This window comes from Scyliorhinus canicula, chromosome 5, assembly GCF_902713615.1.
Source record: "Scyliorhinus canicula chromosome 5, sScyCan1.1, whole genome shotgun sequence".
Taxonomy (NCBI): Eukaryota; Metazoa; Chordata; class Chondrichthyes; order Carcharhiniformes; family Scyliorhinidae; genus Scyliorhinus; species Scyliorhinus canicula.
In genome coordinates, this window is record NC_052150.1 from 9,321,037 (window position 1) to 9,347,644 (window position 26,608).

The following is a 26,608-nucleotide window of genomic DNA, read 5'->3' on the forward strand; positions in this document are numbered from 1 at the left end:
TTCGTGAGAAACTGGAGGCAAAGTGGAGTTGTTACAGTGGCGAGGTAGGGACAGCTCGGGAGGTGGGGAATGAGTGACAATATCAACTGCAAAATATAGTTGCATAGAGAGAGATTGGAGGCCAGTAAAGTACAAAAAGTGGATATGGAGGGTCTAATAAAATGAAATGTTTTATTTGCAAGAAAATCTGTCCGCTGTCATCTCCCACCTGAATGATGGCAAAAATGGCTTGCCATCATTTAATATTCAACAAATCTCCCATTGAATAGTCCAGTGGAATTGTTGCCTTCATAAAATTCTTTTTTTTTAAAATATCTTGTGTTGAGGTCAATATTTGGGGAAACATACATAAAGTATGGGAAGTTCTTAAAATAAGCCCCTTGAAGAAGTGTTCAATAAGCTGGTTAATAAATGTCTCTCCTGGAAGTTATGTTTTCATGCAGCTTTCAAATTTTGCTTGCATTATTTGGCAATAGACACTAACCCCATATTTGGAAGGGATATTTCATTGTTTGGGGAAGGAAGTTGTGAAAATTGGTTTGGTTGTTCTATAAAAGAGCCTTTTGTGATGTGTATTTCCTCTTTGCATTTTTTTTTTCTAAAGGACCGTCTTTCCAGGAAAAACTACTCTTTGGGTACTGAGAGTAACTACTACGAAAGAACTCCCCCATCATCTTGTGAAGGGGCTGAAGCAATTGCTCAGCGACCAGGTAAACTTTGATCTGTTTTAAATTACTGCATCACTATTCGTGCCAATCCATTCTTTGCACTCAGCTGCTCAATATTTTCATTAACCGCCTTCCAAAGGATAGGGATATTTTTGCAGGGTCTGATTATGCAGGTAAACAGGAGGACATGATACTAATAATCCACATTTTTGTCAACCCTTAACACTGCCTGATGAACCCAGAATAGGGAAATATTTTTGGAGCCCCAGATGTTCAACTTCAAAAAGTTGTCATGGACAGGTTAAATGTAAAATCCTCCAGCAGGGAAATAATTAAAATTAGTGATGAAGAGAGATTTGGGTGTTTTATCTATCTCTAAAGGTCCACTGTGCTGTGAACTGATGACCAAGGCAGAGAGGGTCGGAGAGTCTAGTCACAAGACAATTTATTCCTTTTTAAAAGGATAAGCAATTTGACCTTAATTGGACCTCAGTCAGAATACTGTATACCATTTTAGTCACCTCATGTTGATATTTTGAAAAGGGTGCAGAAGATGACCACAAGATTAATTCCCTGTTTAAAATACCTTAATTATACAATTGAGCCCAAGAAACTGGATTTCTGCATTTGATAAGGTGCCGCACAAAAGGTTAATACACAAGGTAAGATCATGTGAGATATGGGGTAATTTATTAGCTTGACAGGCTGACAGACACAAGACAGAGAGTTGGGAGAAATTGATCTTTTTCTGGTTGGCAAAATGTAACGAGTGGGGTGCCACCGGGTCCGATCTTCGGTGACCCAACAGTTTACAATATAAATGACTTGGATGTAGGGATAGAAGATACAATAACCAAATTTGCAGATGACACTAAACTATGAGATAGTAAGTTGTAATGAGGAAATAAGAAATTTACAAATGGGTGTAGTTAGGTTAGGTGAGTGGGCCAAAGTTTGGCAAATGGTGTTTAATGTGGATAAATGTGAGGTTATCCATTTTGGTCATAAAAATGGAAAGGTAACTTATTATTTAAATGGAAAGAAACTTTGGTGCAGAGGGATCTGGTGTCCTCATGCAGAACACTAGTATGCAGGTACAGCAGGTCATAAGGAAGACAAATGGAAATAGGGCCCTGATAGCTAAAGGAATAGAGTATAAAAGCCAGGAAATCTTGCTGCAACTCTACACGGACGGCTTTGGTGAGACTGCACCTGAAATACTGTGTACAGTTTTGGTCCCCTTATTTGAGGAGGGATGCAGTTGTATTAAAGGCAGTTCAGAGGAGGTTCACTAGATGTAGATTCCAGAAGAGAGATTGAACAATTTGGGTCTATACTCTCTAAACTTTAGAAGAATGAGAGGACATCTAATTGAGGTACATAAGATGAGAAAAGGTATTGACAAAGTAAATGTCGAGCGGGTGCTTCCTCTTGTGGGGCAATCTAGAATGAGAGGCCATAGTTTTAGGATTAGGGGTAGCAGTTTTAAAATGGATTAGAAGAAATTACTTCTCAAAGGGTTGTGAATGTGTGGAATTCACTATTCCAGAGTGCAGTGGATGCCGGGATTTTGAGTAAATGCACAGAGGAGATTGACAGATTTTTAATTAATGGGTTGAAGGGTTATGGAGACAGAGCAGGAAATTGGAGTTAAGGCTGAGAGGTGAGGAGCCATGATCGTATGGAATGGCAGAGCGGACTCTAGGGGTGAATTTTTTTTCTACTCTTGCTCCTAGTTCATGTTCTTAAAAGCTCAGGAGCAGATTGAAGCCTAAAATATTGTTCGGGTCCATGATAAATTGTGTAAATGATGAGCTCTTGGCCAGCAGACAATGTATTGATAATGGCGTAAGATATTTTGCACAGAAAGTACTTGCATTAGTTTTTCCTTTTCACTTCTGCCAGAATTGAAGTTCAAATTCTAAATTGAGTTCTGCGATTCATGTACACGACTATAAATAAATTAGGAACAATGGTGCTTGGCCTCTTCCTGCTTCATTAGATGATCATCTGCGCTGTGAGAAGCAGTCTCAGCAGGCGAGAACTACTGACACCATAGGTCTTAACAATGTGAGAACTGCTGATTATGTGATACTGTCGTGAGCAGAACAGTCAATGGGGCACAAATCTTTAAGAAAACACTCTATTTACATTAAGTATCAATGTTGACTGATATGTACACCCAAGGAACCACATTGTTCTGCTTTAATAAAAATGTTTTGTAAAGCAGTCAAAAGATTGAACTGAAGGATTATGTGAATAAAATTGAAAGAATTGCCACTGTAATTGCTGAACTGTTCACGTTTCCTATTTCACATTTAACACCTTGTAGCAAATTCCCTCTTATTTAAATGTAGTGGCGATTACATACATGATTGAACCATCATCTTTTTTGGGGGTAGTGAGTGCCTTTCAGGTTCTAGATTAAACATTCCTCAACAGAATTTTGAAAATATCATTGCAGTGATGTAGTGATTACTCTCCGACAGATGTAATGCAGAGCCCAGAAAGAAACGGTAGATCTTTTCTTGTTAAGGTTGTGGTCCAATTTGGTGGTTTCCTCTTTGGTCTAGTCTAGAGTACCAACTTAACTTCAGTTTGTACTTTGGAGCTCTGGCACAGTCTAGTTGTTCTCTGATGTTGTAGGGAACGGAGACTAAAACTGTTTTCAGTTGGAGACCAAATTCTCCAATGCTCAGAGGCACCCGTTTCCTTTTTATTATTCAGTGAACACTTCCAAGTTCAATATTGGTGCAAGCTAATTTTCATTTTAAACATATGCTGAATTCCAATTTGGACATGTGCAGTTGGGGGCCCAGCCCGGTGGTGTGAGACTTTTCATGGCAGGTGGTGATACTGTCACGCCGCTTCAGTTTGGAGCTGCTCAAGAGTGCAAATCCAGAGTGGGGTCTTGCATGGTTTATAAACCATTTGGTAGGCCTGTTGATTTGCAGCCCATAACTGAAATGTAAACGTCCCACGTAAAGCTTTCTAAAAGCTGCTGCACATCAGGTTCATTGTGTCCTAGTGGACAAAAGTTATTTCCAACTGATCATTGACTCTTTATTTTGCAACTTTGGATTACTTTATTTTTTTTTTTCTTTTCAGGTGTGCAGATTGAAAACATTAGCTTCAAAACTCTGTCAAAAAAGAGAACTGACAATTACTGGGAGTATACATTTGATGTAAGTCATAGGTGATCTTTGATTTACTCTCCATTAGCTAAAAGAACAACAAGATGCTAGAAACTTTAAGTGAAGGCAAAAAGATGTTGTTAAGACAGAAATGTGCTGGGTAGGTTAAGCCACGCTAATTGGAAAAAAGAATTGGGTACTGTAAATTTATTTTTAAAAAGACTCCAATTAGTCATGATAGTTGGTGACAGTAGTGGAGTTCATGTGTGGAGCCTTCACTTTCCATCTGTTTTAGTTGAATGAAAATGACCACCTTGTTCAGGAGCTTGTTGCTTTTCCACATGGATCAGGATTTATATTTGACATCTACAGTCAGAGCTGCATTGAATAATGGCTTATTGATATCACTTTTCATGTGATATGATTAGGCTTGATAAGATTGTTGGTACGCAGCATTGCTTTTTGCCGTAGTGCAGAGAAACCCATATCATTCATATCAGGGAAATAGCCAATAATCACTACTTTCAAAAAATTACATTGGTGGTTCTAGTATTTGTTTTGTATACTTGTGTATCACTCCATGCAAAGGAGGAATAAATCAAAGATAAAATGTGATCAAAGAATCAGTCATTTCTGACCTTTTTAAGTGCACAGTCCTGGATTAGGTGGAAGAAGGTGGTTACAGTATTTGAAATTGTCAAGAACCAGCACATACAAATTATAATCTGCACGTGGCTGAATTAAATCAAGTTATAGGTATGGATAAAGAGGACGCTGAGTTTATTTACCCAAAAATAGTCAACCTTGCTCAGGGTTACCATTCTTGTTTCTGTATCAGAACATTGTAGATTCAAGCCCCAGAAATTTGAGTTCATAATCTAGGCTGACACTTCAAAGTTGTATTGAGAGAATGTTGACACTTTCAGAGGTGCTGGTGTTGGAAGAGATGTCAAAGATCCCATGCCATTTTTTTTTAAATAGGGAGATTCGCTCATGCTCTGGCCAATCTTTATCCCTCGACCAGTATCATTAATACAGAATATATAATCATTATATCAAAGCTGATTGTGTTTAAATATATATATATATATATATATATATATATATATAAAATATTTATCATTTCTATGTCTTGTTCATTCTCAATATAAACAATAATCTCCTAGTTTCAATCCTACAATTGCTGTTTACTGGCCTGAATCTATTTCCTTATCCTATGGTGCTGCTTAACTCAGAATAATAGCCTGGATTTACCTTTTTTGTATTCCCTCTCCTCTCAATTCGGACACTAAAGATTGGACCTGTGGGGAGCACTTGGATGTTCCCCATGTGTTTCAGCATCCAAAATTGGCAGTGATCCTGGAGGTGAAATCTGCCCAGCGTTTTATATGATTTGGTCACCATTTCTGACCGGTGTACTACGTTTTGATCATGTTGTTCAATATTCTATTGGATTTGATGTTGCAGCACTGCATTGGTTGGATGTGTTGTGTCAAGTCCGTTATGACTAATTAACTTAGTCCGTGGCTATTTCAATACTTTTGTGGGATACGTATTGCATATTTTCCCTTCCAATGTGCAGCACTTTGCATCCATCTGCCATTTTTCTGCCCACTTAAATATTTTATCCAAATCATTGTGAGTTCAGAGATGCCGTCTCAGTTTCTACTGCCTCTTCCAGTTTCGTATTGTTTACAAATTTGACCACTCAGCATTTGAGTTTCTGAACCCAGGTAATTTATGCAACTTCAAAATAGTAGCCTCAACAGTGAGCTCTAGGACACCATGTTCAATGCTCCTCTTCTGACGCTGACGACCTTTATGATGGGTAGTTTTGTAACCAGAGTTGATGCCTGCTGCAGGAGCCCAAAAGACAGACTTGCTTTGTAAAAAGGCAAACGGGATTTTGGTTTCACATGTGGAAAAATGGATACAAAAGCCGGGAGGGGCAACTGTTGAATTTAGAAAAAGTGCTGTTTCCTGAATTGATAGTTATCATTAGAGCCTTGAGACTTTTTCCCTGCGTAACTGTAAAGGTTTAATGATCAACCTGGTGGATGTCTTTGAGATAATTAATTATATTCAGTTGAATAGTGATAAGTTGTCAGCAAGTGGATACAAGTCTAAGACATTCACATAATAATTAAGTGGGCTGTTGGAAAGAAAATATATTTTACCCAATGATTAGTTGAATGTGGAGTCTTTATAAAAAATCTGCTCTTGAAGTTGGGTAATAAATATTTTGAGGAAATTATTTAACTGCTTCAAGAGGAATATTTAAGGGTGTGATGAGTAAGAGAATGAGAGGTTGGACTTTGGGGAGAAAGCTTTTGATGGAGACTCATTGGGCCGACGACTTGTTTCCCTGCAGTTAACATTGATTTGTTCATATTGCATTTGTACCATCATTCACAACACTTGTAAAATTGTATTTGAAGGTCTTGCGGACTGATCTCTCTCGATGTATTGTGAGGAAAACTCATCAGGAGCTGCAGGAGTTCTTATCCAAAGTAAGTTTTAACTTGCTAAATATCAAATTTGCAGGAAAAGTGGGGGTGAAAAGAAATGAGATGCATAGATGGCTGCCCATTGTTCATATGGTCTTAGTGTTCCACATAGTCTGGAAGAGATACTTTCTTAATTAACATTGTTTACAAAGGGGTCTATATTCTTGTAATTAAAGTAGAAGTAGAACCTAATAGTCATTGACAATTGGAAGAGGTTTATGCCATACGGCGGTTTGCCATGTTTAAGTATATTGAGTCCTTTTTTGGGAATGGAAGGAACGGGATCATGGCCTGATCTTTACTCTAATGGCAGGTGAGATGCAGCATCTCAAATGAATTGCAGGAATTAACTTCCTGAACAGCCCAGTGTAATTGATATTCGTTGCATACCATCCTGAATTCCTATTTAAAGAGGTTTTGTTGTATACCAATAGGAACTTTGCTTTTTATCCTCCTGAAACTGGTTTCGGTCTCATTGCTGCTTGTAGTGCAGTTTTCAAAAGGTTGCGCGCATTGTGCAAAGATTTTGCAAGTACCATTTAGAATGCAGTCCTAGCTGTTTTGATTTAGGACCATAATTATTTAATTTTTATTTTTTTTAAATAATTTTAATTCAAATTTTTGCATAATATCAACAACAAAAATACAGATTTTTTTAAAATAGAAAGAACAGCCCCCCCGCCCGCGCATACACAGCGGAAGAGATAAACTAACACCCATAATTCCCCCAAAACATCTGCCCGTCCCTTCAATAGACAGGACAGAAACTGCTCCCCCGCGTATACACAGAAGTGGAAATGAATTAATGCCCGACATTGGCACAGAGGACCATAATTATTTAAAGGACACTCTGCTGGTTGTCTTTGTCCTGAGCAAAGATCAAAAAAGTATTTATTGGGTGATATCGAGCATGGCTTGTTACAGTAACCGTACCTGATTAGGTGGGCTTGGATGCTGGCTACTTTTTCTCGTACATGTCCATCCTCCATTTCTTCTGTCTTAGTGGAGGAAAGTATTCAGAGCATTCTTAGTTTTTAATGATGCAAGTGAGGCCCTTTTTGTTAACCATGGTGCTTCAGATAGAGTCTGAGAAGGGATTCTGAGATCCTGCTGTGGCAATTAGTGTTTTAAAATTTGTTCAAAGGAACATCATTGGTAAGGCCAGCATTTATTGTCGATACTTCATTTGCTCTTGTGAAGATGGGCACTGTGCATGAGTACATGTGAGATTTGCAAGGCCATAAAGCCCTACATAGTTGATGGTCACCAGTTTATCACCAAAATTGACAGATTGCTACAAGGATGATTTATATGAAAAGTACAAGTGTTAGGCTGGTACTGCAGGAGTCGATGTATTTTCTGAAATTGGCAGATTGCTTTCCAGGGATTGAGAACTATTTTCTTTCTTTTGTGGCTCATAGCACAAACTTGCTGGCTTTGTTGCAGGAGTCAATTTCCATGGTGACTTTCTTTCTCCTGGTTGAAGAGAAAAATTAATTGCTAACAAAACAATGTCTACAGGTATACCACTTTCAGATTCCAGGATTCTTTGGCATTCGCAGCCCTGCCAAGGTGAAGCTCTTTGTTTAGGAGTTTAGGTCTGATGAGGTTTCGTGTTGAGCTGGTTTGATTCTTTCTCGACCTGTTTCCTGAAGGAAATTCTTTTGCTGATCAAATTTTGGGGAATTAGAATAGGTACTGAATGCTTACAAATGCAAGCAGCTCTTAACTGGTAAATCTGTGCATATTAACCAGCACACATACTTTGAGCTGGTAATGAAAACTGCCAGATAGCATTCTTTTATTTATTCATGGCAAGTAGGCGTCATTGGCAAGCTGAGCAATTATTAATCAACCCTAATTGTCCTTAAGATGGTGGTGATGAGCCACTTTGTTGAATGCTATCATCTCTAATTAGGATGTAGTTGTGTTTCGAGTGGGTGGGTTGAATTAAATGTGCATGACCCAAGTGCCCACCCTTGGTATTCTGCGATTCTAAAACAGTACTCTGTGTTTTCTCGGACAGCTTCCTAAGGATCTTTGTATTGATGCTTCTGGCAAGACTGCATTGCGGGCATTAAGTCACGGTTCACAGATGAGGGAAGACAGGCGACACTCTGATTTGGAGTTAATCATAAGGTAACCACTGGTATTAAAGCAATACTGGCACATGTCTCTCCAGTACTCTTACTTTCAGCGATAATTCTTTCCATGATTTTATCATTTTAACTTGTTGCTACTTTTCAACGGCATGGCTTAAAATTAATAATAGCCATTTCCCCTTTTTTTTGCCCCCTCCCCATCAGCTGCCCCATATTTCATTGTTCCCATAGTGGTTTTTAAGCTGTTTTGGGCTGGTTGATTGCAATGTTTTCTGTCCAAGAGAAAATTTTCTCTGGGCCTACTTTCTTGGATACAAGGAGCATTCCTGCCTCGACAAAGGCCTTTTCAAGCCATGTACATTTCCTTAGAGACTAAATAAGTATTTCCATTAATTATTCAGTTGAGCGCTATGCTTAAATTTGTCAGCCCAATAGGAACTCTGATCAACTAGCACTATCCTTGCACAGAGCTACTGCCAGGATATTAGTAAGGAATCTTTGACATCTTGCATGCAGCCAAAATAACATTGAGCAAACCAATAAAAAAAAACTAACTACAGATGGATGACTGTGCTTTCACAAATGGAAAATGTGATGTGCTATAGGGCATTGCAAACTAATTCATGCTAAGCTGTCTGACAGCCTTCCCTAATTTAGCAAGAAATGGCAAGAACTGTCGCCCTTTTCCATGTAACCTTAGGAGAGTAGATAAGCTCCTTTTTAGGAGGGAAAGGATTAAACTGTTTTCACTATTTACATTTCAGAACCAAATAGTTTCTCCATTTTATTAACTACTGTTTGTCTGAAAGCACCTAAAGACACAAGCTAAAGGGGAAACATTAGATATTTAAGCACTATACTCAGTGGGGTGGGGGGGGGGGGGGGGGGGAGGGGAGACAGCTAATATGTGGTGAGACTTCATTCTGCAGAATGAACTCCCATCTTTGCTTATTGGTCATCCCTGTTGTAATGATCATCAATTAATGTTCGGTCTTTTGTTATGAGACCTAATCTTTAAATGCTACTCTGTAAACTTGCTGGATAAAAGTTGGCCATAGCAAGACTCCTAATACCTGGAATGAATTGAAAATGGGTCAAATGTAACAATGTTGTATTCACAGTAATATGGGTTGCCATTGAAATATTATCTAAAACTATGACCATAGAAATATTCAGGACTGCTGGAGACGAGCTCAGCAGAACCAGCTGGCCTCAAAATTCAAAAGCACCTCAGAATCTAGTTATGTGTATGTTTCAATTGATTTTCTTGCCAATTGCCCGTCTTAACGTTCACTTAATTCCTGATGTTTCTGGCCTTGATCGCTGGCCTGGAACATCCTTTGCAAATATGAATTGCTGACTTGTGTGAAGCAGATATATCTGATCTTAAGCTTCATCTCGAAACATTAGATTTATTTTAGCAAGTTTTAGCCTAGTTATTTAACCTATCTAAGCCTGCTCTTGTTTTTAACCCTTATACCCATCAGCACCCCCTTGTGTCAGGATCAGATTTCAACAGTTTTCTTCCCTGTTCCTGCTTCCAAATGATAGATGTGTGATATAAGAACATAAGAACTAGGAGCAGGAGTAGGCCACCTGGCCCCTCGAGCCTGCTCCGCCATTCAATGAGATCATGGCTGACCTTTTGTGGACTCAGCTCCACTTTCCGGCCCGAACACCATAACCCTTAATCCCTTTATTCTTCAAAAAACTATCTATCTTTACCTTAAAAACATGTAATGAAGGAGCCTCAACTGCTTCACTGGGCAAGGAATTCCATAGATTCACAACCCTTTGGGTGAAGAAGTTCCTCCTAAACTCAGTCCTAAATCTACTTCCCCTTATTTTGAGGCTATGTCCCCTAGTTCTGCTTTCACCCGCCAGTAAAAACAGGCGCATCTGGGATTTGAACCTGGGACCTCTCGCATTTTACCGCAAATGAAAGTCCCTAAGCGAGAATCATACCTCTAGACCAACAAGCCGACCTTGTTGGATAGCAATGGTTCTTGGGAACCCAGCTGTCACATTCTCTGTTGTGCAGCTTGTGACAGTACATTTGAAAAACTGTCATCCTATTTCATAACCGTTCACCTTTCGTTTCAACCTCTTGGCGCTGTAACAAATGCTTTATTGGATTTACAATAAGCAGTGCTCATTAAGTTTCTTTTATCCTGAATAATTCTTAATAAACCTGTTCACATTTATTAATGATTTTGCACCACTCGGAAAGCCTTGCTGGTGTGCATTGATAAAAGTTGGCCATAGCAAACTCCTGATACCTGGGATGAATTGAAAATGGGTCAAATGTAACAATGTTGGATTGGGTGCATTGATATCTTAGTGCTTCTTCAGATATTTCGCGATTTCCTATTTCAGGGTGGTTCCGAAAGTTTTGATCATGACCTGTCCAACTCAACAGACAATTTTCGGGGCATGCACTTTGCTTTTGCAAGTAAAATATAGAGGCATTTGTATCCTTCAGTCTTTGTGGCATTTCCCAATTCTTTTTAAAAAATTTAAAGTACCCAGTTCATTTTTCCAATTAAGGGGCAATTTAGTGTGGCCAATTCACCTACCCTGCACATCTTTGGGTTGCGGGGGTGAGACCCATGCAGACACGGGGAGAATGTGCAAACTCCACACAGTCGCCTGAGGCCGGAATCGAACCTGGATCCCTGGCACTGTGAGGTAGCAGTGCTGTCCATTGTGCCACTGTCGTCACCTAATGATGAGATGAAAATAATTTTTTTTCTGGTGGGTATTTAGTGGTATTCCCTTTGCCCAGAAAGCAGGGGCGGCTGGGTCATTGAGATTGTTTATGGCTGAGTTAGACAGATATTTGATAGATGGGATTCCGGAGTTATGCGGGACAGCAAATGTGTGGTCAAACTTCAATATTTCAACCTTGAAATATTTATTTGAGATCCATTTTCCATATCACCTTTTGTAGCCTCTGCAGTATTTCTTACTCTTGGACCCTGTGGTATACGTACACCAGACTGTAATAATGTTAAAAGTTTATCAATACTTCACACTTTGTCTCTAATATTTTCAGCCTAGCTTCATTAATTGCTTTCTACCTTTCCTCCAACAATGGTTATTAGAAAATCTAAAATCTTTCTTGTAGTCCTTTAACCGTGGGGAGTCTGCCATCAGAGGTGACTAGCTTTAATTTTAATGTGCTCCCTTACTTTAACATTCAATCATTTGTGTTTTTTGAATGTAAAACAGAATTGAGTTGCCAATGTTTCATGCTTTTAAACTATCTGAGTCAACAGATAATTTGTAGGCATAACGAGGAAGCAAATAGCTTGAATAAAAACAGACGTGCTAGAAAAACTAGAGACGTATTGGACTCTCTGTTCTCTCTCCACAAATGCTGCCAGGCCAGCTGAGTTTTTCCATCTTTTTATTTCAGATCCACGGCATTTTGCCTTCATTTGAGCATATATCTTGACCCTGGTCCCACCGTAGTCTTGCAGTGAATTAATTCCCAACAACTATACGCATAGGTTAATTGCCATCTTAATTTCATATCTGAACAACCATAGTCACACTGATTTTGTCTGTCGGACACCAGAGATCCGGATTATTTAATTGATTTCTGGGTGCTAAATGTATTTGTGTGCAAATTTTTAAAGATATTTCCTTCCATAGAATTTACAGGGCAGACGGAGGCCATTCAACCCATCAAGTCTGCACCGGCTCTTTCAACGGGCACCCCACTTAAGTCCACACCTTCACCCTATCCCTGTAACTCAACCTAGCCTTTCTGGACACTAAGGGCAATTTATCATGGCCAATCCACCTAACTGCACATCTTTGAACTGAGAGAGGAAACCGGAGCACCCGGAGGAAACCCACGCAGACACGAGGAGAACGTGCAGACTCCGCATAGACAGTGACCCAAGCCGGGAATTGATCCCGGGAACCTGGAGCTGTGAAGCAACTGTGCTAATCACGATCGACCGTGCTGCCCATTCCTTAAAAAAAAAATCATCCTTCTCATTCTTCTCGAGCTGTGTTAATCCTTTTAAAGTTTTCAGATTCCCATTTTCAGCATGCTTGCTCTGTGGTTCAATTCTATGCTTTTTGTTAATGTTTGAATATCCCACCTTGCAATATTAGTTATAATTCATTCCTATTGTTCTATTGGTTTTCTTTACCAGTTTGATTCACGTGAAGGGAGTCCAGTTTCAGGTTCTCCTGTCCTACAACTTAGCACAGTGCCTCAAATATCTACACCCTTTTCTCCTGCAGCATGTCTATCCACTCATTCATCTGCCTCATTCTAACCTCTTTCTGCTGTTCAGCACAAAGTCCACGAGTTTGATTGAATTTTAAAAAATCTTGCACTAATCTCTTGCTGTCCTGAATGGAAAGTGCAAACTGTCCCGTTGATTCTCTTCAAACAAAGCAAAACTTAGATGTGTATCCTAAATGGGAGTCACCATACACTTGAATGCACATTAGTAGAGCCTTCAATCATTGTAAGCACATAGTGTACCGTGACCCTGTTACAAAAATGCAGCTGGTACTTTGTAAAACTACAAGAGGAGTAAGTAGAAATGCAATCAAATTCATATTCATTTTGGGTCTGTTTTGATTCTTGTTCCTAGTATTGCACTCTAGTAATTTCTCAGAAGAGAGCTGAGGAGGTGGCTTAATGTAAATTTGAGGTTCAGGGCTGTGGCATTAACCAAGTTGGGTGCTTGTTCTGCATGTGGTATTTTGCTTCTGGTATGTAATGTTTTCCAAATCTGTTGAATATACACAGTAAGGTAATCTCTTGTCTTTATTAGGCAACTGTTTTCATCTCCATCTCGAGCTTTCTTAAAAAGTGAACATGTTCATGAATTTTTCCTTGGGAAGTTATCAGACTGCAGTCAACATCACAGTGAGTGAGCAAAATTAAGTAGAATTGATAAATTATGTGAATTAACTGCAGTATGTGTATCTTTATTTTCTTAGAGGAGCATTTAAAAAATATAATTAAATTTCATGTATTTCTTTAAATGTTGGCTAGTTAAAACATTTTTTTGTAGTGAAAGTCTGAAAAAGTGCTAGACATCCACAAACTAGGCAGCACCTGTAAAGAAAAGCAATGTCAGAATTTCAGGAGTAGCTCTTTGCCAGAAGTAAGAATTGAAAGCTAAAAGTTAAAATCAGGAAGAGGGGGCAATCACAGATGGGGAGATAATGGAGTTAATGACCTTGAAGTTGCTCAATAGCAAATCATTAATGTGGCTGTATCCAACTTATTAAATTGCTCTATCATCAGTTCCTGTTTCGCCTCATCTGTTTTTCCAACTTTTCTAAAATGCTTTGTTTTTCCCTTTTGTGTTCAGTGCCTCTTGTAGTATAAAGGTGTTTGGGCACAGCAAGGGCTGCTGTGGGACTAGGGAAACCGTACAGCCCACAGCATGATGTAGAGGGTGGTATGATAGACTGAGTACAGCAGTGGTCTAGCAAGGAGGCAGCACCCATGCAGGGCTGCACCTAGGAGATGTTCAGCCATACAAGCCTCCAGACTTCTGAGTGCGACACCACACAAACCTTAGAACACCTCTAATAGCACGAAACTTCGCTGAGATACCAAGTTAAAGGAAGAGATAATTGGCGCCGGGGGGGGGGGGGGGGGGGGGGGGGGTCTTGCGTGCGAAGGAATAACCAAATGTCTGCTGGAAGAGTTGGGTTCCGAGAAGGAGGAAAGGGAGATGGTGATGTTTCGGGGTGTATTCCAGAACAGTGGGGCTGAGGTTGGTGAATGTAAGGCTGTCAGCGATGGTGAAGAAGAGAGGGTATCCGAGGTTGGCATCCTGTAAGGAGAACCTGGTGGCTGTAATTGCTGAAGGTGATTACAACAGTGCGAAGGAACAATGGCATTGTAGGGGTGCGGGGTGGTGGTGGATTTCAACACCTGTGCAAACATTGCCGGTTGAATTGCAGTAATGCATGTTAAGCTGTAGTTGGCAGTTTTAGATGAGCTGGTGTTTGGGTGTGGGGTGTACAGCAGACTATTGGGATAGTGGGGTCTGCTGGTGACTGAACAAAGATCAAGGTTTCATCTCAGAGCTGAGATGGGCGTGAAAGTCACGTTCTAGGCTTGTGAAGAAAAGCTGCTTGAGCGAGTTACTGACGAGCCTCCAGGCCCTTTGGAGTTCAAGCAAAAGGGGTCTGAAATTTAGAAAAGAGGAAAACTGACATCGGAGAGGGAAACATCTTGAAATCCTTTCATTGCAGAAAGATTGAAAAAAATATTTTTTTATTCTCCTTTTTCACATTTTCTCCCAAATTTACACCCACCAACAATAAACAATAATCAGTAACAAATATGTCAGTCCCCTTATCAATAACAACGATCCCATCCTCCCACCAAACCCCAAACATTAGCCCGCATGTTCACACAAACAAATGACAAAAAGGAATTAGGGATCACCCAGAGACGCTGTTAAAACACACAGACCACCCAACCCACCCACCCACTCGCCACAACTAATGTTCAATGTCATCCAGTTCTAGAAAGTGCATAGTGAATAATGCCCATGAATTGTAGAACCCCTCCATCCTTCCCCTCAGTTCAAACTTAACCTTCTCAAGAGTCAAGAATTCCAACAGGTCCTCTCGCCAGGGCACAGGGTGGTGAGGCTGCTCTCCAACCTATCAGCGATGATGTGGGGATGCTGGCGTTGGACTGGGGTGAGCACAGTAAGAAGTCTTACAACACCAGGTTAAAGTCCAACAGGTTTGTTTCAAACACGAGCTTTCGGAGCACTGCTCCTTCCTCAGGTGATCAGCATCCTATCAGCATCCACCTTCGGACGATCAATAAGGCGAAGGCTACAGCATCTGCCTCCGCACCCGTTTCCAACCCTGGCTGGTCCGACACCCCGAATATGGTCCCCCGGGGGCCCGGGTCCAGTTTCACGTGCACCACTTAGAAATTACCCAAAAAACCTCCTTCCAGTAATCCTCTATCTTTGGACAGGACCAAAACATGTGAATGTGATTAGCCCCCCAGCGGCGTAACGTTCGCACGCGTCTTCTACTCCTTCAAAGAATAGGCTCATCCTCTCCCTCGTGAGGTGTGCTCTGTATATCACCTTCAGCTGTATCAGCCCCAACCTCGCGCATGAGGTGAAGGCGTTCACTCTCCAGAGCACCTCACCAGAACCCCATTCCAAATCCTCTCCTAACTCTTCCTCCCAATTTGCTTTGATCCCTTCCAGTGGTGCCTTCTCCTCTTCCAAAATAGTTCCGTAAACCGCTGACACTACCCCCTTTTCCAGTCTCCCTGTCGTCAGCACCTCCTCCAGCAATGTGGAGGCCGGTTCCACCGGGAAGTTCTGTATCTCCTTTCTGGCAAAATATTGAACCTGAATGTATCTGAACATTTCCCCATGCTCCAGCCCATACTTTGCTTCCAGCTCCTTCAATCCTGAAGAAACAAATCTTTTAGTGTCTTTATCCCCTTCTCCCCCCATTTCCGAAACTTTCCATCCCACTTCCCTGGCTCAAATCTGTGGTTCCCCCGAATCGGCATTTCCCTTGACCCTGTCCCCAACCCGAAGTGTTGGCGAAACTGCCGCCAAATTCTCAATTAAGCTATTATTACCGACTCCTTGAGTATTTCCCCGGGGGCATCGGTAACGGTGCTGTTGCTAGTGCTTTCAATCCCGCACCCCTGCACAAACTCTCCTCCATTCTGACCCACAGGGAATCAACCCCTCTGAACCAGCTCCGCACCTTCTCCACATTTGCAGCCCAGTAGTAACACATCAGGTTTGGAAGACCCAAACCCTCTGCCTGCTTTCCCCTCTGTAGCAGCTCTTCTAACTCTGGCCACCTTCCCTCCCCATATGAAAAAGTAATCCTTCCCTTAATCTCTCTGAAAAAAAGCCGTTGGCCGGAAAATCGGCAGGCATTGGAAAAATAAACGGAAATCGCACCAACATGTTCATTTTAACCGCCTGTACCTGACCTGCCAGTGACGGAGGGAGACCATCCCACTTTGCAAGATCAGCTTTCACTCTCCCCACCAAACTTGAAATGTTGTACCTGCGGATCCCTCCCCCACTCCTGGGTAACCTGCTCCCCCAGGTACCTAAAGTGAGTCCCCCGCCCTACGGAATGGCAGCTCCCCCACCCCCAGCCGAGACACCACAAAATACTCAAACTTGTCTAGATTTAGTTCCGAGAAAGACCCAGACACTCGAGGCAGCTCCAATATTCCCCCTATCGAAACACTCAGTTCCGACACGTATAACAGCAAGTCATCAGCATATAAGGACACCCTATGCTCTATCCCTCTTTCTCTTCTTCTTCCCCCCGGCCGCCGCCGCACTATTCCCTCCCATACCCCCAAACTTCTTAATGCGATGGCCAGCGGCTCAATCACAAGTGAAAACAACAAGGGGGACATAGGACATCCCTGCCTAGTCCCACGGTGGAGAGAAAAGTATCTCGAGCTGGTGTTGTTTGTGCGGACACTCGCCCTCCGCTCCTGATATAGTAGCTTTAACCAGTTCACAAATCTTGGTCCAATCCCAAACTGCTCCAGAACTGCTATCAAGTACCCCCATTCTACCCGGTCAAACGCCTTCTCAGCGTACAATGCCACAACCCCCTCTGTTTTCTCCCCCTCCGCCGGTGCCATAACGACATTCAATACCCTTCTAAGGTTTGAAAAGAGCTGCCTCCCTCTCTCAAACCCTGTCTGATCTTCACCATTCACTTTCGGAAGGCACTCCTCCAGCCTACCCACCAGTACCTTCGCCAATACTTTTGCGTCCACATTCAAAAGTGATGTATATGGGCCAATACAACCCACACTCCGTCGGATCCTTCTCTTTTTTTTTTAGCAACAGGGAAATCGATGCCTGCCGCAAAGTTTGTGGCAACACCCCTCTTCCCTATCGCCTCTTCAAACATCCCCACCATCAGGGGTGCCAGCTTATCCATGAATTTTTAAAAAATCCACCGAAAATCCATCCGGCCCTGCCACCTTCCCCGACTGCATCCTCCCAATCGCATCTTTTATCTCCCGTTCTACTATTGCTCCTTCTAATGTAGCCCTGTCCCCCTCCCCTAACCTCGTGTCCTCCAACCCATCTAGAAATTCCCGGTCTCCCCCAGGTGGCTCTGACCTGTACAGCCTCTTGTAAAACTCCTCAAAAACCTTGTTAATCAGCTCCGGGGCCACCACCAACTTCCCTGCCCTATCCCTCACCTGAATAATTTCCCTTACCGCTGCTTCCCTCCGGAGCTGACCTGCTAACATACTTGTCTCCATGTTTGTAAACTGCACCCCTTGCTCGTCTCAGTTGGTGCACCGCTTTCCTGGTAGATAGTAGGTCAAAGCTCGCCTGTAGTTCCTTCCTCTTTTCCAACTTCGCTGGGTCCCCATCTTCTGCATAACTCTTATCTACCTCCAACATCTCATCCATTACCCTCTGCCGCTCCAACCTCTCTTTGTCCACCCTGGCCTTAAACAAAATCACCCTCACCCCTCACCACCGCCTTTGGAGCCTCCCAGACAACTGCCTTCGACACCTCACCCGTACAGTTGAAACCTACATATTCCTCAGTTACCGTTTCAATTTTGTCACAGAACCCTTGGTCCCCCAAAAGTCCCATATCTAATTTTGACCCCGGCCTCTGCGTTACCCCCTTCTCTAGTACCATATCCATCCAATGCGGAGCATGATCTGACACTGCAATTTCCGAGTATTCCGACCCCTTAACCCCAGCAGAAAGATGCTATCTTTCGTGGGGGGTCTCTGTATAAACTTCTCATGAGCTTGAATTAGCATAATGGGTTTAATTGTTTCACTAGAATAATATAATTGTAATCAGATGTTGGCTTCTTAAAAATTGCTTCTAATTTATTTTGCAGCAAACTTACAGCCAGCGTTAAAGTTGCCTAAATCTGTGGAACACTTCAAGGAAGACAGTTCTGAGGCTTCTAGCCAGGAAGAAGGTACATGGCATTACATCCTGTGCTCCATGTGCTTTTTACAAGTCTTTTCAGTTCTGGGTTTCAGTCCCTTTGAACTTGACTTGAGACGAGAGAAGCAAATTATTGATGCAACTTTGTCTTTTTTTGTTTGTTTTCCCTTTCTCCCTTCATCACAGTGTCCCTGACCCCCTCCATAAAATTTCTAATTTTCCACAGTTAATGTGAATGTTCTGGCATTTCTGGTAAGACAAAGAATCAATTAAATGCATGTATTTAGCTACATGGCAGGTGCCAGGTGAATGCAGTTGAAGTTAATATGGCACTTCATTTGATCAGCTGGCGGTGCTGTTGCATGGAAAATTTAGTAGGTTCAAGACTCATTTAATGGAAATAGGTTGAAACTTTTACAGTTTTCTTTAGACAACTGGCACCTAGAACTGAGTCTTAAATGATTGTGAATCTGTTCTGCTTCCATGCCCTTCCTTCACATGTCAAACCTGGTGGTGTGGTTGGCTAATATGGTGAACGTGTCTGTACATTGAAATGAATGCAGCTTTGTTTATTTTACCCCAAATTGTTAGTATTCCAGTGGTCTATCCTGTCTCTGCTCTCTTCAATATAGTCAGTATTTACTGACCATATCCGCTCCTTCCGAGGATTTTTTTTTCGTGTAAGGGAAAATGCAATTTGAAACTACCTGCCATTTGATCAGATTACTGAAATTAAGAGCTGCAGGTAATGTGTTCCTGTCAATAGGAAGACCCTTTCAAGTCAGAGGGATGGGGGGGGGGGGGGGAGAAAATGGATATTGGCCCTTTGGGGTAAGTTGCTTTTATGATGGGAAGGTTTGGTAGAACATTTATAACAGTGACTTCTGGTATTTTTCTAGATGGGCAACAGCAATCGATTCATCATAAGAAAAATATGGGGAAATCTATCGGCTGCAGGTAAGTTTTAAATGTAGGTTTTCTTCTCTGACCTGCTGATCTACAGAAATAATTACGGTTAGGGCTGAACCTGCTCTGCTAACTCTTGCAATTTAAAAGAAAGTTTGAAAGAAATCTTTTGAAGGTTCAACTTTGTTTTTTGCAGCCTCATCAAGTTATTTGAATTTTGGGTTTAATTGTCAATACTGTTACTTTGACTTGGATAGGGATTGTTGAACTGGTGATTTGTAAGATTTTGTAAGGCGTGTGCTCCAATTGAGTATATCTGATGTACTTCAAACATGCTTCAATACAACCGTATCCTGCATTTTAAACAATGTGAATTTATAAACTGCAAAAAATCCCCCACCAGTTTTATGAATTAAATTTCTAGTTCTAACGGTTGTTCTATTAAACTTTTCAATGAAAACAAAATTTGTAATGTCACTTCTATTAACTTATTAACAAGTGCAAAAGTTTTTTGTTTTTTAAAATAAATTTAGAATACCCAATTCATTTTTTCCAATTAAGGGGCAATTTAGCGTGGCCAATCCACCTAACCTGCACATCTTTGGGTTGTGGGGTGAAACCCACACAGACACGGGGAGACTGTGCAAACTCCACACGGAATGTGACCCAGAGCCGGGATCGAACCTGGGACCTCGGCGCCGTGAGGCACAGGGCTAACCCACTGCAAGTGCAAAAGTTGCACGTTGTATTTAAATGCTGCAAGTAAATTCCAGGTGACGCTTACTTTCAATTATTGCAAGTCTGTTAGCAGCAACTGGCTTTTAGTCGACATACTTTTAAAAATGTTATAATTCCATCAATTCAATAGAAATGGGGCTGAAAGAAGTGAAGAAAAGCACTTTAAAAATCTAAACCTTTTTGTGGTCAGAGGCCAAATTTCGTGTTAATGGTCTGTACCTCTACTTACCAGCGCATGGAATTAAAGTTTTTTTTGTTGATGGAAGAGGCCTACTGGGTCATTCTCCTGACAGTGTTGTAGGTCATGTTTCAAAATCATTCCACTGTGGCTTTTCTTTTCCTGAACGGTTCTATTTTCTTTTCAGTATCTCTGGTATAAAATCTCCCGGGGTCGGTGTGAGCTTACAGCACTCTGAACAGAATGGTGTATTGGACTGGAAGAAAAGGAACTACAGCACAAAACGCAACAGTGACCATTGTACAGCTGTGATGGAACATGTGGGTTTGCAATGTTGTCTTACCAAATTCCATAATCTTCCAATGCACCCGTTAAGCTCAAGATGCTGCAAGACTGTCTTAATCTTTCCCATGATTACTATGCAATTAAAAATTCAATCATGGGATGTGAAGATAATTGGCGAGACTAGCATTTGTTGCCCATCTCGTTGTCCTTGAAGCTGGTGGTAAGCTACTTGAACTGATGCAGTCCATGTGAACACCGTTTGCTGTGCTATCAGGAGGGGAGTTGCTGGATTTCGACCCAGTGACAGTGAGGGAACCGCAATATATTTTGAAACCCGGCTGGTGTGTGGCTTGGAGGGGAACTTGCAGGTGGCGGTGTTCCCAGGTGCTTGCTGCCTCTGTCTTTGGATGGTAGAGGTTGTGGATTTCTAAGCTGCTTTTGAAGTAGCCTTGATGTTTTGCATCTTGTAGATGGCACGCATTGCGTCTAATGAGGGAGGGAATGTTTACGGTGGTGGATGGGTGCTAATTATGCCAGTGTTGGAAATGCACTCATTCGGGCAAGTGGAGAATATTCAATCACATTGCTGACTTGTGCCTTATAGATTGTGGGCAGGCTTTGGGGAGTCACTGCAGAATTGCCAGTCTCTTGAGTTGTTGTAACTACAGTGTTTATGTGGCTGGCTTAGTTAAGTTGTGTACGTGTCTTTTCCCCTTTGCCTTCCCATCCCTAACCAGTAGTGTGATGGAATACTCTCCCATTGCCAAGATGAGTGCAGCTCCAACAACACTCCAGAAGTTGACACAATCCAGAATGGAGAAACCTGCTTGATTGACACCCCATCAAAAACATTTTCTCCCTCCACCACTGGCACACACTGGCTGCAGTGTGCACCATCTACAAGATGCACTGCAGGAACACACCAAGGCACCTTTCAAACCCACAATCGCTACCACCTAGATGGACAAGAGCAGGAATGGGAATCCTGCCATGTGGAAGTTCCCCTCCAAGCCACTCTCCCTCCTAACTTGGAAATATATCACTGTTCCTTCGCTACTGCTGGGTCAAAATCCTGGAACTCCCTCCCTAACAGTGCAATGGGTCGACCTACACCTTGTAGACTGCAGCGGTTCAAGAAGGCAGGTACGAGCACCACCTATAGGACAATTTGGAATGGGCAATAAATGTTGGTCTAACCAGAGATACCCACACCCCTTGAATGAATTTTTCAAAAAGCCTGAATCCTCTTTAAATTAAGTAATCTGAAGTATTTATTTCTTCTGGGGTGATCTGCTATTTCAGAGCTCTTATGGTCAGAAAGTAGATCCTTTTGACTTGAACTACAGAACTCACTAGTGAGTAAGTCCCGTTACTCATCTAGTACAGAAGTGGGCACCTTACCACACGAAGGCGGGAAAGAGTGCATGATCTGGCTATCCTTTATCAGGTTGAGCTCTTCAAGTTCCTTCAGGCAATTGATTGCTTCTGTTGTGTGAATTTTAGTGGACTGAAGAAAACATCTACAAATACTGAGGTTTATTGTTTTTTAAAAATAGTCTTGTCTTTTATGCCCTTCTCTGATGCCCTGCAAGCTTGGCTAAGAGTGCAACTTCCTCTTAGACACAGGCACACACTGTCCTGCCTCTCTTTGCTGGCATCCAATGATGCCAATAATGACGGAAAATGTTACATGCCATATCACTTGTTGCCTCATTTGAGCAGGTACATCTGGCCTCCAATGAAAATGACAACTAGAAAATATGACTCTGCTTTGAAATGGTGGTGGGGGGGAGGAGGAGGTTGCTTCTTCAACTGAGTCCTAGACCTGTTTTCTGCCAATGTCTCCCTGGTGCTCTTTTTATTCTTTCATGGGCTTTGCACGTCACTTGTAGAAACCAGCATTTGTTGCCCATTGCTAATTACCTTTGAAGCGAATGACTTGCTGGGCCATTTGAGAGCAGTTAAGAACCAACCACATTCCTGTGGGTCTGGAGTCACATGCAGGCAAGACCAAGATGAGGATGGCGAATTTCATTTCCTCAAAGGGCATGAGTGAATCAGATGGGTGTATACAACAATGAATGATAGTTTCATGGTCACTATTTCTGAGACTAGCCTTGTATTCCAGATTTATTGAATTCAAATTCCATCAGCTGCCAGGGGAGAATTTGAACTCTGGGCTCCAGGGCATATACAGGGCATCGAGATGAGTAGCCAGTGACATTATCACTATGCCTCCATCTGCTTAAAAAACAAATGTATTGGCAGTGGCAAGTGTGGTCGAATGTACTGTAATATAACTAAACTAGCCTGTGTACCTGGGATTGAAATGAAAGCATGCAGGATTATATTTTGGCTTGAGGACCGCAGGGTGTCACCTTAATAGCCACCATGTCATCCTGCTGAATACCTTGACCTATAAGGAACATTAATGTCACATTTCAAGCCCCAGAATTATGATTTGTATTATTGCGAAAACAATTATAGATGGTCCTGATCTGGTAGCTGCCGTATTAATATGGCAAGTCCGTTTCGGTTTTGATCAATGGTAGCTCCCAGGATATTAATTGTGGGGGATTCAGCAGCGGTTATGTCATTGAACGTCAAGGGGTGATGGTTAGATCCTCTCTTGTAGGAGATGTTCATTGCCTGGCACTTGTGTGGCGTGAATGTGACTTGCCACTTGTCAACCCAAGCCTGGATATTGTCCTGGTCTTGCTACATTTATACACGGACTGTTTTACCTGAGAAGTTGTGAATGGTTTTGAACATTGTGCAGTCATCTGCAAACATCCCTACGTCTGACCTTATGATGGAAGGCAGGTCATTGATAAAGCAGCTGAAAATGGTTGGGCCTAGGACACTACCCTGAGGAACTCCTGCAGTGATATCCTGGAGCGGAGATGATTGACGTCCAAACACCACAACCGTTCCCGTGCCAGCCTCCCCGAACAGGCGCCAGAATGTGGCGACTAGGGGCCTTTCAGAGTAACTTCGTTGAAGTCTACTTGTGACAATAAGTGATTATTATTATTATCTTCCTTTGTGCCAGGTATGAATTCAACCGGTGGAGAGTTTCCCCCCTGATTCCCATTGACTCCAGTTTAGCTAGAGCTCCTTGATGCCAAGAGCAGTCACTCTCTCACCTCTGGCATTCAGCTCTTTTGTCCATGCTTGAACCAAGTTTGTAATGAGGTCAGGAGCTGAGTGACCCTGGCGGAACCCAAACTGAGCGTCAGTGGGCAGGTTATTGCTAAGTAAGTTCGGCTTGATAGTACTGTTGATGACTCCTTCCATCACTACTGATAATGGAGAGTAGACTGAGGGTGGTAATTGGCTGGGTTGGATTTGTCCTGTTTCTTGTGTAGAGGACACACCTGGGCAATTTTCCACATGATGCCAGTGTTGCAGCTGTACTGGAACAGCTTGGCTAAGCCGCAGCAGGTTCTGGAGCACAAGTCTTCAGTACTATGGCTGGAATATTGTCAGGGCCCATAGTTGTTGCTGTATCCAGTGTCTTCACTCGTTTCTTGACATCACATGGAGTGAATCGCATTGGCTGAAGACTGACATCTGTGATGCTGGGGACCTCTGGAAGATACCCGAGATGGATCATCCACTCGGCTGGTCTGGCTGAAGATTGTTGCAAATGCCTCTCAGGCTTGTCATTTGCACAGATGTACTGAGCTCCTCCATCATTGAGGATGGGGATATTTGTGGAGCCTTCTCTTCCAGTGAGTTGTTTAATTGTCCACCATTCACTGCTGGATGTGGCAGGCATGCAGAGCTTAGATCTGATGCGTTCGTTTGGAATCTTAGTTCTATCTATTACTTGCTGCTTATGCTGTTTGGCACACTAGTAGTCCTGTCTTGTAGCTTCACCAGGTTGACACCTAATTTTTAGGTATGGCTGTTGTATGCCCCTGCACTCTTCATTGAACCAGTGTTGATTTTGTTCAAGATATATAGAAGTACAGAAAGATTAAAGCAAATAATTAATTGTGTGGCTTTGTGTCAGTCTGTTATGCACAGGGAGTTTTATACATGTGTAATTCCACATGGTATCAATTGTTTCCATAAACCAGTACTGGGTTTAGAATGTTAAAAGATTAAATACCCGGGAAAATACAATTCAAATTTAGATGGTCCTTCCTGTCTCGCAGCTGCTGCAAATTTGCGATTTTACTTTGTCTTCAGATATTGAAATGGATTCTGATTATGCATTTTCTCCTGTCATTGTAGTGTTTGTCGGAAGATAAAAGAAATACTTCACCTGGAAGTAAGAAGCTGAACACTCAGGCAGACAAGTACGTATTAGTAAGATGTTCGGCTAAGGTTAAACGTTTCTTTGCATGAAGTAAATATTGAGGGAGGTAAAGAATTCCATTTTGAAATTGGTATGAGGAATGAGTTGGGATAAAATGGTGAATGTCTTGATTTCAGTGCAGGGAGGAGAAAAAGACATGGACTAGGTTGGGTTACAGCAACAGACATTGGTGTCTTTCTGCTGGGAAGCCGAATAACAGCCAAGTCCTGTTGATTAGTGCTGGGGTAATCACAATCAAATAGTGCAGAAAAGGCCCATTGGGTTTGCACCGATGTGAAAATCACCTGACCGTATCTAATCCCATTTAGCAGCACTTGGCCCACAGCGTTGAATGTCTATTCATCCTGTCCATGCCCCTCATAATCTTGCACACCGCGATCAGGCCATAAGTTCATTAGACATAGGAGCAGAATTGGACCATTTGACCCATTGAGTCTGCTCCACCATTCGATCATGGCTGATCTCATCCTGGCATTAATTCCATCGTCTTGCCCGTTCTCCATTAACCTTCAACCCATTACCAATTTAAAAATCTGTTTAACTCCTCAAATTTGCTCACTGTCCTTTCTTCAACTGCATTCTGTGGTAGCAAACTCCATAGATTCATGGGGGACATGGTGGCTCAGTGGTTAGCACTGCTGTCTCATGGTGCCGAAGTCCCACGTTCGATTCTGGGTTACTGTCCGTGTGGAGTTTGCACATTCTCCCTGTGTTTGCATGGGTTTCGCCCCCACAACACAAATGTTCAAGGTAGGTGGATTGAACATGCTAAATTGCCCCTTAATTGGAAAAAATGAATTGGGTACTCTAAATTTATATTAAAGAACAATTCCATGGATTCACAACCCTTTGGGAGTAGTTTCTCCTGAACTGTTTTAAATTTGCTACCTCTTATCCTAAGACTGTGACCTCTCGTTCTAGAATACCCCACATGAGGAAGCATCTACTTTATCCATACCGTATATCATTTTGTATACCTCAATTCAATCTCCCCTCATTCTTCTAAACTCCAGAGAGTGAAGGCCTGAACTGTTCAATCTTTCTTCATACGACAAACCCCTCCAGGTCACTCCACAGTGTTCTCTGCTTCAAATAAGCCAACCCAAGCCTATTCAACTTCCCTTCATAACTTAACAGTTCCATCCCAGACAACATACTGATGAATCTCCTCTGCACCCCCTCCAGCACAATAACATCCTTCCTACAATGTGGTGACCACTACTCCAGCTGTGACCTCACCAAAGTTCTATACAATTCCAACCTGACCTCCCTGCTTTTGTAATCTACGCCTCTGTTGATAAAGGTAAATGTCCCGTATGCCTTTTTCACCACCCTATTAACCTGCCCTTCTGCCTTCAGAGATCGATGGACAAACATGTTAAGGTTCCTTTGTTCCTCAACTTCCTCGTGTCATGCCGTTCATTATGTACTTCCTTGTCATATTGCTCCTAGCAAAGTGTGTCAGCTCACATTTTTCAGGGTTATATTCCATCTGTCCCTGTGGTACACCACTGGACCTGGATACTTGCTTCCAGACACTAAAGCAGGCGTCTGTCATCACCCTCTGCTAAAACTAAGCCAATTTTGAATCCACCTTATCAAATTACCTTGTATTTCTTGTGCATTTGCCATCTTTATAAGTCTCCCATGTGGGGCCTTGTCAAAGGCTTTGCTGAAATCCATATAAACTACATCAACTGCACTACTCTGATCTACAACCGTTCACCACCTCAAAAAATTCAATCAGATTTGTTTGGCATGACCTCCCTCTGACAAAGGCATGCTGGTTATCTCTGATCAAACCTTGCCTCTCCA

At 42.1% G+C, this 26,608-nt stretch overlaps 1 protein-coding gene across 8 annotated transcripts in view; it reads left to right on the forward strand.

The window, feature by feature from the left end:
- The window catches only part of LOC119965756 (zinc finger CCHC domain-containing protein 2-like), a 97,033-nt gene that overhangs the window by 46,944 nt on the left and 23,481 nt on the right, over positions 1 to 26,608 (forward strand). For all 8 annotated transcript variants that reach the window (XM_038796550.1, XM_038796552.1, XM_038796551.1 and 5 more), the window contains 9 exons: positions 605 to 710; positions 3,777 to 3,853; positions 6,241 to 6,312; positions 8,336 to 8,448; positions 13,214 to 13,308; positions 18,307 to 18,390; positions 19,259 to 19,316; positions 20,369 to 20,501; positions 24,709 to 24,773. In XM_038796550.1, coding sequence (XP_038652478.1) covers positions 605 to 710; positions 3,777 to 3,853; positions 6,241 to 6,312; positions 8,336 to 8,448; positions 13,214 to 13,308; positions 18,307 to 18,390; positions 19,259 to 19,316; positions 20,369 to 20,501; positions 24,709 to 24,773 — 803 coding nt within the window. The remainder of the gene's footprint in view (positions 1 to 604; positions 711 to 3,776; positions 3,854 to 6,240; positions 6,313 to 8,335; positions 8,449 to 13,213; positions 13,309 to 18,306; positions 18,391 to 19,258; positions 19,317 to 20,368; positions 20,502 to 24,708; positions 24,774 to 26,608) is intronic.